The sequence below is a fragment of the Talpa europaea genome (genome assembly GCF_964194135.1).
Source record: "Talpa europaea genome assembly, chromosome: 15".
In the NCBI taxonomy this organism is placed as follows: domain Eukaryota; kingdom Metazoa; phylum Chordata; class Mammalia; order Eulipotyphla; family Talpidae; genus Talpa; species Talpa europaea.
The window spans coordinates 69,908,138-69,920,458 of NC_140083.1; the positions used below are offsets into that span (position 1 = coordinate 69,908,138).

General features: G+C 59.4%; 1 protein-coding gene across 4 annotated transcripts; it reads left to right on the plus strand.

Annotated features, from left to right (window-relative positions):
- Nucleotides 1-470: 470 nt before the first annotated feature.
- IFFO1 (intermediate filament family orphan 1) lies at nt 471-11,148 on the plus strand (the record flags this gene model as incomplete). 4 transcript variants are annotated; one of them, XM_084254971.1, is made up of 9 exons in its annotated part: nt 471-1,380; nt 4,697-4,757; nt 4,851-4,946; nt 5,635-5,775; nt 6,669-6,826; nt 6,940-7,060; nt 7,302-7,397; nt 10,592-10,722; nt 11,043-11,148. In XM_084254971.1, 9 exons carry the CDS (start codon nt 602-604, stop codon nt 11,146-11,148), a joined length of 1,689 nt encoding a protein of 562 aa, XP_084111097.1. The 4 variants fall into 4 exon arrangements, with proteins under 4 accessions (XP_084111097.1, XP_084111094.1, XP_084111095.1 ...); XM_084254968.1 differs by having other exon boundaries at nt 602-1,380; nt 6,645-6,826; XM_084254969.1 differs by having other exon boundaries at nt 602-1,380; nt 6,645-6,826; nt 7,305-7,397.
- Between the last annotated feature and the right edge of the window lie 1,173 nt (nt 11,149-12,321).

A 12,321-nucleotide genomic window follows, 5' to 3' on the forward strand; every position in this document is an offset into this window, starting at 1 on the left:
AGAACTCTTAACCTCTATGAGGACGCCCTCCTCGCTGCGTAAACATGACATTTAATATACATTTTTACAACCTCTGGCTGCTGTGTGTCTTTTGAGGGGACTGTGTACTGGTTTTGCTCTTTAAAGGTAGAGGCGGGGCGGAGCGCAGGGATCCTGGCAGAGGCGGTGTTCGGTACTGCTGAGAATCATCTCGGTTTAAGGTTCCCGGGAGCCGGTGGCCTCTTAGGGCCCCTGGGGAGTCAGAACTAGGTGCACGGGCTGGGGGGGGGGGTAGGAGTGTAGGGAAGATGGGCTTCCCACCGGCCGAACCCACGGAGGGCCTGGGTTTTCGGCCCCAGGGGTCTTGGCAGGATTCCAGGCCCCGTCTGGGGTGCGCTGAGAGGAAGGATCCGACTCAGACCCGGAAAGGTCCCGGTGCCAGCCTCCCATTCATCCCGTCATTGGCCTCCGCGCCGCCCCCCGCCGCCCCCCTGACCTCTGCCCCTCCTGCCGAGCCGTGCGATTGGCTGCCCGGCGTCCCCGGGCGCCCCATTGGCTGGGCGCCGTCGCCCTCCATCCCCGCTCCTGCGCTGGGCTCCATCTCCCAGCAGAAGGCGCAGCCATGAATCCGTTATTCGGCCCCAACCTCTTCCTCCTGCAGCAGGAGCAGCAGGGCCTGGCCGGGCCGCTGGGCGACCCTCTGGGAAGCGACCACTTTGCCGGGGGCGGGGACGTGCCCCCCGCGCCGCTCTCCCCGGCCGGCCCGCCTCCCTACTCGCCCCCCGGGCCGGGCCGGCCGCCCCCCGCCGCCATGGCGCTCCGCAACGACCTGGGCTCCAACATCAACGTGCTCAAGACGCTGAACCTGCGCTTCCGCTGCTTCCTGGCCAAGGTGCACGAGCTGGAGCGCCGCAACCGGCTGCTGGAGAAGCAGCTGCAGCAGGCGCTGGAGGAGGGTAAGCAGGGCCGGCGGAGCCTGGCTCGCCGCGACCAGGCCGTGCAGACCGGCTTCATCAGCCCCATCCGGCCCCTGGGGCTGCCCCTGGGCGCCCGGCCGGCCGCGGTCTGCACCCCGTCGGCGCGGGTGCTGGGCTCGCCCGCGCGCTCGCCCGCCGGCCCCCCGGCGCCCTCGGCCGCCGGCCTCTCGTCGTCCGCCACCTCCACAGCCTCGTCCACCGCCTACTCCTCGTCGGCCCGCTTCATGCCGGGCACCATCTGGTCCTTCTCGCACGCGCGCCGGCTGGGGCCGGGACTGGAGCCCACGCTGGTGCAGGGGCCTGGCCTGTCGTGGGTGCACCCCGACGGGGTGGGCGTCCAGATCGACACCATCACCCCCGAGATCCGCGCCCTCTACAACGTGCTGGCCAAAGTGAAGCGGGAGCGGGACGAGTACAAGCGGAGGTAGGGTCTGGGAAAGAAGATGAGGGAGGTGGGCGCCGGGCGTGTCATCCCACACAGCGCAGGGACACAGGTGCGCCAGGAGAGGAGAGCAGCCGGGCCCAAGAAAGAGGGAGCAGTGGGGAAGGGGGAGACTGCGCTCCCCAGAGAATGCAGAAGTGGGAGTCCTGACAGGGGCCCTGGGGCAGCACCCTGTGAGGCAGTCATGCTTTCCACTGGCTCGCCTTCCAAATCCTGGGGCGGGTGTTGGCATGACTGTGTTAAAAGGGGCTCAGGTCTGGAAAGTCACGTCTGGGGTACGGCTTATCGACACCACGCTCAGCCCTCAGCAATTCTGTGACAATTCGCCCCATGGCTTGATCCAAAGGTAGAGGCCAAAGCTCTAGCTTTAATTTGGAAGGCCAAAGGAAATGAGAAGGGACCGCGAGGAGGGGCTGCACCACCGTGGCCCAAGTGTCTCCCACCCAGCCCAGGGTTGGTGGAAACTGGGTGCCCGCTGTGGTGCTTTACCAAAGGCTCTGGGACCTCAGGGCTCTGCTTGAGGTAGGTAAAAAAGAATGGCGCAAGAAGTAGAGGGCATTCCCTAGGGAAAGGGAAGGGACTGGGAGTTGTCACAGGCTCTTGGAAGCTAGGGGAATGCCACCCAGCAGAGCCGGCAGTGGAGGAAGTGTGAACAGAGCCAGTGACGGTCCTGAGGACCGGAGCAGGAAGAACCCAGCAGCATGGACACACCCTTTGAGGATCAGGCAACAGCAGAGGGTGGGGGCTGCCACCTTCCAAGGATCTAGGAAGGGATGCCATGCTCTGTACCAAGTGGGCCCCTTAGAGGGCCCTGACCAGGCCAGTTCAGCAGGAGCACGCACAGCCTGCTCTGTAGACTCCATGCCCCAGGTCTTGGTGGCCTGGGAAGAAGGTGACAGGTGTGAAGAAGGCTTTGCTTGGGGAGCCTTCAGATTTAACCTCTTCGTGCCTCCTCTGACCCCTCGTGGACAGACCTGGGAACTGCAGTTGCCGAGTCACCCAGGTGCCTGTCTTTAGCAGCCCATGGGGATTGCCTGAATGCTCTGGGAAGTTATTGCTGGCCTGGGGGCAACCTTCAGGGATCTGTAACCCACCAGAGGCAGCAGATTGCAGGCAGCAGGCTTTCTGGGGTGCCATCCTGCCTTCAGGGTGACTTTCCTAAGTGGTGGTCCAAGGAGTGGCTGGGAGTCCAGTTATACTAGAACTGTACCGCCAGAGCCTGCCCAGCCCAGCCTGGCCCTGCAGGAGTTAACTCACGCGGTCAGCAGCAGAACATGGGCAGTTCTGGAATGCATCCATAACCACAGAGACAACTGCTGTCCTCAGGACCCTTTCTAAAAAAACAAAACTGAAAGGGTGTTTGTCCTTGGCCCAGCTGTCCAGGGCAGCAAGGAGTTATTCCTTGGGGCTGGATGAGCTCATGGCTCTGCAGCACTGCTGTGTAGGGGCCGGCAGCTGAGTGTTTGGGACGTGTCACCAGCGGTTACTCATTCCTCCACCCCAGGTCCCTGCCCTAGTTCTTTTCTCTTTATAGCAACTCTCGCTGCTGTGTGCAGCCTGCAGAGCTCGGGCATCTCTTAAGCACTAAACTGGGAGGGAGCTGAGGCCTCCTGGGTTCCATTTTTAGCTCTCCCACCTTGTGTGGCCTTGAGGGGAGGGGGTCTCTTTTTTGGGTCTCCTAATGTAAGAGTGGCCCATGCTTCCTCAAGTCACTCAAGGGTACCATTTGTTTGGAAGAGAGTTATTTAGTAAATGTAGAATATGTGGAAATTACTCCAGTTCTTCCCATGTTAAGGGAACTCTGTCAGACCAGATTGGAATGGAGGTCAGAATGAACCTATTTGTAGAAAAGTAGGTTCTGGCTGGAGAGCAAATAAAATTCTAGTGAGCTTCTAGATAGTTCACGTCCTGATTTTTTTTTTTTACCCTGTAAAACTTCCTCACTGAAGTTCTGTACCTGAACAAGTGCTCTGTCAAACAGTGCTCCCCTCCCTTCCCGATGCACCTTGTCCGTCTTGCTTTCTTCCCCCAGGGTCTCCAGGGGCGTGAGGGGACCACATCCTGTGGCTTCATGTGGTAGAAGGATCTGGGGGGGCCGGCAGGGAGGGGTAGGCAGGGAGCTGGGCTGCATGATGAGGCTGTAGGGCGGTGGCCAGGCTGCCTGCCTCCTCCCTGCCCAACGGGAGGGGCGGCCCGGCGATGCAGAGGAGTTATTATTAGGAATGCTGCAGTGCGGCTGTGGGTGAGGAACATGGGAGAGCAGGAGAGGAGACGGGGCGGGCCCAGGGTGGAGAGCAGAGGACAGGTGGGGGAGATGGAGGGAGGGCAAGAAAGGATTGGATCCAGGATGTGCCCTCTGGGCTTGTCATTGACTTGCCAACCTCTACCACCTCCTAAGCGCCTTTCTGACATTGAGGCCTCTCTCTTGGCGCAGTCCCCTCCTCTCTGCAGACTGTGACAAGACGTGATAGGTTCTACGATTAGGGTCTGAGAAGCTCTGCCAGTCCCACCAGCCTTGTAGGGCCCTGGGGTCCTCAGCAGTGGCCTAGACCCACCCCCGCCCTTCACCTCACCTCAGGATGTACTGGAATGTGCCCCAACTGGCCATGCACTGTCCCCCAGGGAAAAGACCCGAGCAGGTATCAGTTCTAGTTCCCATCTGCCAGATGAACAAGGCACATCTGTGCCTCAGTTTCTCTTTTACTCAGGGTTGGGGTACTTGTAACCCCAGGCCCTGCTTTCTGTGGCTTCAGTGCCTCAGGGCCAGCCCCATCGCCTCTTCAGGGGGCTCTGGGTGGGCAGTGTCTGGGGCTTTGTGGGGGTGGACGCTGAGCTTCCTGCCAGGCTCGTGACCATCTCTGTTGCTGCGGTGTGTGTCCTGCAGCTGCTTTTCCAGGGTTAAATGGTCCCCCAGGAGGCAGGGCAGCGGGCTAGAGGAGCTCAGTGCTGGTGCGGGCAGGAGGCGGGAGACCGGATCTGTGGACTGAAGGTGGGAGACCGGGCCGGGTGGGCCTGTGGTCTGGTGGGGGCAGGATTGGGGGGAGCCGGCCTGAGAAGCAGCTGTTGTAGAATCTAGTCCTGGTGTCGGGAAGGCAGCTGATGAGCTTGGCACCGGCCAGGAAGGGTGGTGCCGACCAGCAGCTGCAGGTGGGAGGCCGGAGGGGCCTGTGCACCACTCTGACCACCCCTAGCTGGATCCCTGCGGGGTCTGAGGCCTGAGCCGAGTGGAGGGGAGTGGACACCCCAGTGGCCCAAAGGACCCTGTCGCCAGTGCCCTTCTTCCTCCCTGCGTCTCCAGGTGGGAAGAGGAGTACACGGTGAGGGTGCAGCTGCAAGAGCGTGTGACAGAGCTCCAGGAGGTGAGGCCCCTGCTTCCTGGCACCCCTCCTGGCCTTGGACTCCTCCCCGGCTTGGCAGCACTGCTGATGCTGGGGCTTTCTCCCTGGCTGTAGGAAGCCCAAGAGGCTGATGCCTGCCAGGAGGAGCTGGCGATGAAGGTGGAGCAGTTGAAAGCAGAGCTGGTGGTCTTCAAGGGGCTCATGAGCAACGTGAGTGTGGGCACCTCACTCTGCCCCAGGCGCTGACCACAGGTTGCCTAAAACCAGGCTGCTAGGCCTGTTTGGTTCTGGCCCTGCCCTTTGATTTCCTGTCCACTGCCCCTCCCTGCCACTTTGATGTGCTTCCCTTTTTTTCTCCCGCCACCCCCTCTTTCGATAGAAAAAAGGAACAAAAGTCCCAGCATGTCCATGGGCCAGTGAGGCTGCCATCATTAAGAGGCGTGGAGCCTCTAGCTAGGAGCCCAGAGCCGGGCCTGCAGCGCCCTGCAGTGTGGCCTGACCCCCTGCCTCCACGTCCTCACTTGCAGCGGGACGGTAGAGGCTTATTCTCTGCAGAAGGACTGTGGAGCTCATAGCAGGTGTAGGACACACAAACTGATGTTTAGTGCTGAGCAGTGTTGGCCTTGCCCCGCTCCTGTAACTCCCACAAGTCTCTCTCTCTTTGGAAACAAGTTCTGGGGGAGGGGGGCACACCCTTCGTGGCTTCCCAGCCAGGGAGCCAGTGGCCGGAGCAGCCCGGCGTGTGCTGAGTGCAGTGAGGACACCAGATAAGTGACATTTCTGCTTGGAGGAGGCGATGGGGCCATGTGGCTGGGAGGGCCCAGGGACCCCACCAGGCCTCAGTGGTCCATGTCTGGGGTGCTGGTGCCACCTTACCGGTCCCGTGTTCCCTGCACAGAACCTGACAGAGCTGGACACGAAGATCCAGGAGAAGGCCATGAAGGTGGACATGGACATCTGCCGCCGCATCGACATCACCGCCAAGCTCTGCGACGTGGCTCAGCAGCGCAACTGCGAGGACATGATCAAGATGTTCCAGGTATGGGCGCTGGGCTGCCCTGGACCCAGGAGGAGGCCGGCCCCGGCCCCGGCCCGCGCCTCCCTGGTGCCCGGCTCCTCAGGGAGGGTGGGGGCGGCCGAGGAGCGTCCATCGCTGCTGCCGGAGCACAGGCCACCCTCGCCTGGGGGACCCTGCCTGGGCAAGGGGGCTCTCGGGGACTAGGCCGGGGGGGCAAGGAAACAGCCACTGTCAAGAAGGTTGGACGCCGTCTCTAACGCCGTCTCTCCCTTCCCTCTCTCTCCTCTCTCCTTTCACCTTGTCTGGCTTTCTCCACAGAAGAAGCTGGTTAGTTTTGCTCTCACGCAAGCTTATTAACGTCCCAGTCCCGGTTTTCTAAACTACCTGTCAGTTTTGACCTGCTGGGCTTTTCAGCACAGACTTCTCCCCTTGTCGATTTTCCTTGCTCCCCCTCACCCCCTTTTTTCCTTTCTCTTGGCTATGTTCTTCTCTGCCCCTCCTCCCGCTGGCTTTCCAGATGCGGTGATTCGGATTCTTCTTCATAAACACTGTGTTTTCCTCCTCCTTGCGGCCTACAACTTTCTTTTCAGTTCAGTCATTTCATTAGAAAAACTTTCTTAGAACAAGAAATCCTCTGGGCCCAACGGCCCTCTCTCCCCTTGTCTCACTGCTCTGGGTTCTGTCTCTTCTGTTCTTCCTCCTCAGTCTGCAGCCCTGTCCCCCTCGTGTCTGTCTGCCTCTCTCGGCGGCCCTGGGGTTCTGTTCCTGTCGTCGTAACTGTGTCTTCTCTCTGTCCCGCCCACCCCTTGCTGGTTCACGCTTCTCCCCTCCCGCCCTGCCCCTGCCAGCGCCCGCCCTTTCTCCTCATGCACCCGGCCTCGTCTCTGTAGTCTCTGCACTTGTCTCCCCTTAAGGTCCCATCCATGGGGGGGCGGAAGCGGGAGCGCAAGGCTGCCGTCGAGGAGGACACCTCCCTGTCTGAGAGTGACGGGCCCCGCCAGCCCGATGGGGATGAGGAGGAGAGCACAGCCCTCAGCATCAACGAGGAGATGCAGCGCATGCTCAACCAGCTGTGAGTCCCGCAGGCCACCCTCAGCGCCCCCGCCCCGAGGCCGGAGCCCCCACAGTGCCCTGGCCAGGACGCAGGCCCCCAGCTGCCTTGACACGCGGGTTCCCTGTCTCCAGGAGGGAGTATGATTTTGAGGACGACTGTGACAGCCTGACTTGGGAGGAGACTGAGGAGACCCTGCTGCTGTGGGAGGATTTCTCAGGCTATGCCATGGCAGCGGCAGAGGCCCAGGGAGAGGTAACTGCCCCTCCTGGCCTGGGCCCCCAGTCTGGCTCCCCAGCTCGATGCCCTGTCTCCTCCTCTCACTCCTGCTCTGTCTCCCTCTGTGGCCTGCTTCTCCCCGCTTCATCCTCGCCCTGCTCCCTCTTCCTTTATCCTCTCCAGGCTTCCTCCAGCTTCCTTTAATCGAACACTCTCTCTCTCTCCACCCCTCCCCTGTGGCCCTGTGGAATGCACACCCCGCTCCTTTCGATTCCAGCAGCAGGAAGACAGTTTGGAAAAGGTGATTAAAGATACTGAGTCACTGTTCAAAAGCCGGGAGAAGGAATATCAGGAGACCATTGACCAGATAGAGGTAAGGGCGTGAGCTGAAGCCAAGGTGTGGTGGCCCCAACCTCTCGGGCCCAGACGTCAGGCCTCCCCGGGCTGTACGGCCTCTCCTGGCTTGCACCTCACTCTCTGGGGCTGGGGTCAAATCTGAGCTCAGCCACTAACTCCTAGGAGGCTACTTACCCTCGCTAAGCCTTGTTTGTAAAATAGAGATTTTAGTAATACCTCCTCCATAGGGTGGTTTTGAGGTGCACATGAAATAATGAACATTTAGCGCTCAGGGCAGTGTCTGCGTTGTGGGAGTTGGTATAGTTGCTGGTGGCGGTGACGCTGGCTTTGCACTGTGCTGCTGCTTCCGCTCAGCCTCTGAGCTAGTGGGGGTACCCTTATTCCTTAGCCCTGAGGAACCTTCTTGAGATGGCAAGTGCAGCTGGTGCTTTAATTTAAACTCGAGGCTTTTAGGGGTTGCACCCCTGATGGGGGGAGCAGTGAGGGAGGCTTGGCTGTGGCCCCTGTGAGCCCCACTGCCTGTGGCGTGAGGCCCCTCTCAGGCACTGTGTGGGGACCAGGCGGGGGATGCTTCTTTGTCACATCCCCTCGCTTCAGGCCCACGGGCACACATCTGCACTGTGTGCTCACACGCCTGCATTTTTTCTTCTCTCCCCCAAACCCCCCAGCAGTCATGCCTGCATTTTGAGAAGGAAGTTGAGAAATGATTTTTCTCCATAATCATTCTCCTGACATACATCAAAGGTTCTGCTCTTTCAGCGAAACCTGCTTTTGGTTTTTGACTTTGGCAGGTGAATGCTAAGTCTTTTTTTTTTTTTTAAGATTTATCTATGCATGCAGGAACTGGGGTACAGGTCAGACGTGCAGGGGGTGAGAGGATTCACCAGAGACAGTGGGGAGCAGAACAGGCAGACTGACAAAATACACTGCTGAGGGGAGCAGCGGGTGAGTCAGGAGAGGTCTGCTGCGCCATGTGGGTAGCTCCCTGGCCAGGGATCGAACTTGTGCTGCAGTGGCTGGTAATCGCTTCATAGTGCTGCGTCTTAACTCATTGCGCCGCCAGGGAGGCCCAAATGATTGCTAAGTCTTAAAGGCAGATTTATATGAAGTCCTAAAACCAGATTCATGCTACTCGCTAAGGAGGGGGTTGGTTTCCACTCTCCCATTTTCTCCATTTACACCCACCTGCCTCCCTGCCTCCTGCCTGCCCTTCCCATTTCTTGTGGGTGGTGAATTTAAAGTTTTATGTCTTTACTGTCCCCTCAACCAAGTCAGGGCCTTGGGGCAGAGTTTGAGGCTGCCTGTCTGCTCAGTTTTTCCATTGCTCAAAACATGGTGTGAAAAGAAAGGAAAATCCCACACCCCCCTCCTCTGCAGTGGAATGCCACTAAGGGGGTTCGGGGAGCTGATGCATGGCTTAGGGTACAGTGACCCTCCTGGGGCACCTGAGGTCCGTTATCATTGTGACCTTTGATCTCTCAGGACCAGGTCCTGTTATTTTTTTTTTTTTTAAAGATTTATTTATTTATGCATGCAAGAGCTGGGTTACAGGCCAGAGATGCAGGGGGTGAGAGGATCCACCAGAGACAGAGTGGGGAACAGAAGAGGCAGAATGACTGAAATACACTGCTGAGGGGAGCAGCGGGCAAGACAGGAGAGGTCTGCCTCGCCATGTGTGTTGCTCCCTGGCTGGCCGGGGATCGAACTCATGGTGCAGAGGCTGTGGATTGCTTCATAGTGCAGTGCTTAACCCCTTGCGCCACCAGGGAGGACCCCAGGTCCTGTTATTGATGGTATAGCCAAGGCCAGGGTGGAGGGTGGGAGGGAACCCTTTGTCTCCAATCCTTTCCTCTCTCCACATGTCCCCAGCCCTGCCCCCCGGGGGTCACAGAGGCTGGGCTGCTTGGGGGCCATCTCTTTACCTCTTCCCTGCTTTAAATGAATGAATTTGGACAACTTGCAAGTCAGTAGAGACAACCGTGGCAGTCCCTGCCTTGTATTTTGAGGATCTCCGTGGTTCATTTCCTCCTTCCTGTCCCTCTGGGTGAGAGGCTCCAGAACCCAGCGCCCCCACTCCGGCTCTCCCGAAATGAAGACTTGGGGTGTGAGTGGCAGTTGATCGCACAAGAGCTGGTGGCCCCCTATTTGCTTCTGTGAGAGCACGGTGGGCACTGCCGCCCCTCTGGCTGCTGCCGCGGCAGGACCCGGATGGAGCCCAGCTCTGGGCCAAGGCTGCCGTTGACGCTGCACTCACTAGGGCCTCGGGCCCTCAGCGGCCACCCTCTCCTCCCCAGGGCCGCGGCCCTGCCCCTCTCCTTTGTCAGGCTGTGACCCATTTACTTCTTCCCGTTCCCATCCTCTGTCCAATTCAGATTATTCACGCGTAGTTTCCTCCGCTTTCTCTTTGCTCTCAGGCCATCAAGCAAATCACTGCCAAGCAGTTTTATTCTTCCTCCCCTTTGGCCCCCTGTCCTTTGTACCCAAACAAAGAGAGGCAGCGATTGTTTCTGGCCCAGATCTTTCACCGCCTTTGCCCTGCCTCTCAGCTGCACGCAACATGCGCAGGCAGAGTCGTGCTGGGGCTGGGGTGGTGGGGGGAGCCTGTCTTACCTTGCCTCGGAGCCCCACAGTTTTTCACAAATAGGATTTTAAAATTTGGAACACATCTTTTAACAAGTAGGACGCTTTGTGTGGCGTGTTGGCCCCTGAAAATGCCTCAGAGGTGAGAAAGTTCAAAGGAGAAATAAGGACTCAGCAATGAGGTTGAGCTTCTCTGTGCTCTGCGCCTTGTTAATGAATGAATGAATTTCCCGTCAAGTGCTGGTGAGCACTGCAGAGGTGGGTAGCCCTGTGCCCAGCGCTTCCAGGGCTCCGCCTTTTCTGAGGGACACACGCAGGGCCCAGCAGGGCTCAGCACTGATGGGAACCCAGGAGGACAGGGGCCCTGGGGAAGGCCCATCTCTCCAGCCTGCCCCTGTGTGCCTCGCTGCCCCCCTCCAGTCTGGTGGTGCCTGCAGGCCTGGGCATCCCTGTAGGCAGAGATTCTCAGGAAGCTGGGGATAGTGTATCCGGTGCCTTCCGCTTTGAGCAGGTTGATTTTTTGAAGTCTGAGTGCTTCACCACGCTGCTGGGCTCCTGCAGGGTGCCAGCCTCCTGGGTTCCATCAAGCAGGGAACCCCCTGACTGCTGCCCCCGCCCTGCCCCCCACAGCTGGAGCTGGCCACTGCCAAGAACGACATGAACCGGCACCTGCACGAGTACATGGAGATGTGCAGCATGAAGCGGGGCTTGGATGTGCAGATGGAGACCTGCCGCCGGCTCATCACGCAGTCCGGAGACCGGTGAGGGCCTCCCCTGGTGCGCGTCCCACCCACCAGCCTCCGGGGCCCCCTCCATGGCTGCGTGCAGCAAGGGAGCAGTGGCGCTGGGCGGGCAAGCTCTGAAGCACCCCGGGTGGGGGGTGTATCACCTGCAGTCTAGCCCCCAGCCTCTCAGATGCCCCAGGACGAGGATGGCGACTGGCCCCCTCACTCTCCTGGGACGGTGGGAAGCGGGAGAGGTTTCTTTCTCCTCTGCTGCCTCCCAGAGAGTAAGGCCAAGGGAGAGGACTTCCCCCTTGGGGTTCCCGCCCCCCAAGGTGACAACTGGTGTTTTCTTCTAGAAAGTCTCCTGCTTTCACTGCGGTCCCGCCTAGCGACCCGCCGCCGCCGCCAAGCGAGACTGAGGACTCCGATCGCGATGTCTCATCTGACAGCTCCATGAGATAGGGACCCGCCTCCAGCTCGGCTCCAGGCGCCCGGCTGGGAATGCACCCAGGCACAGGGTTGGGGGTTCACCGAGGGGAACATCATTTGTCGTACTGCACCCAACACCATAAGAACTGGGGTGCTCCTCCTTTGGGCTTCCTCCCTTGGTCCTGGGTCTTCGGGTTCTTGGGCTTCTGCAGCGAGGCTTGGGGTGCCCTTCCCGGGGGACTCCCAGCTGGGGCTCTCTTGCCTTTGTGCTTGGGTGCCTGCTGCTTTCCCATCTGCGGAGCACTGCAGAGTGATCGCGACCCCTCACCTCCACTGAGTAAGGAACGTGCTTGTCGGTCTCCTTCCACCCCTGGGGCCTAGAGCCGGCTCACTCTTTGGTTCTGTACTGGTGCTAACTGGCCCGGGTACTGGTATGAGGAGGCCTGGACTGTGAGCACCTGCGGTGCGTCGAGAGGGCGCTCTTTGGGCTGCAGGTGGAGGACTGCAGGGCCGGCTGGTCCTCTCAGCAGAGAGATGGGGTCATGACCCTTCCCTGTGGAAGTGCCAGGCGTTAGAGGGACCCGAATGCCCCTTCTAGGTGGCTTCTGGGTCTGATGGGAGCAGGGTCATGAGGGAGACTCCAAGACTCCCTCAGCCCTTGCTGAGTGACAGAAGGCAGCGAAGCTATTTGTGTGCACATGGGTGTGTGTGTGCGTGAGCTCAGGGTCTCGGTTTCAAGTGTCAGTGGAAGATGGGCCTCCTGTGCCTGTCACGTCCTGAGACCCACAGGCCGAGGAAGACACGCTGGACTTGGAGAAGCTTTGAGAGATCGGGACGTGACCGAGAAGACCTCAGTGTAACTGCTCGGGAGAGGCTGTGCGAGCTGACATTTGAATGGAATCTTTAATAATAATGAAATTGGCGAGTATTTATTGAACACATGTATCACTGTTTCCAGCACTTTCTGGTGGTGGCTACACAATCCTGACTCAGGTCTCACGAGGTTCCTCATATCCAAGGTGTAAGTACAAAGGGAGGCATGAGAGAGAATAAGTAACTTGCCCAAAGTACAGCAAGTGGCAGAGCCAGGTCACCATGCAGAGCCACGCTCCTGCCCACTCAGCCCAGTGCCTCACCCACAGAGCACTCCCCGGAACTGAGGTAGGCATGACTATCTTCCCGATTTCTTTATTGTGCTTACTAGGA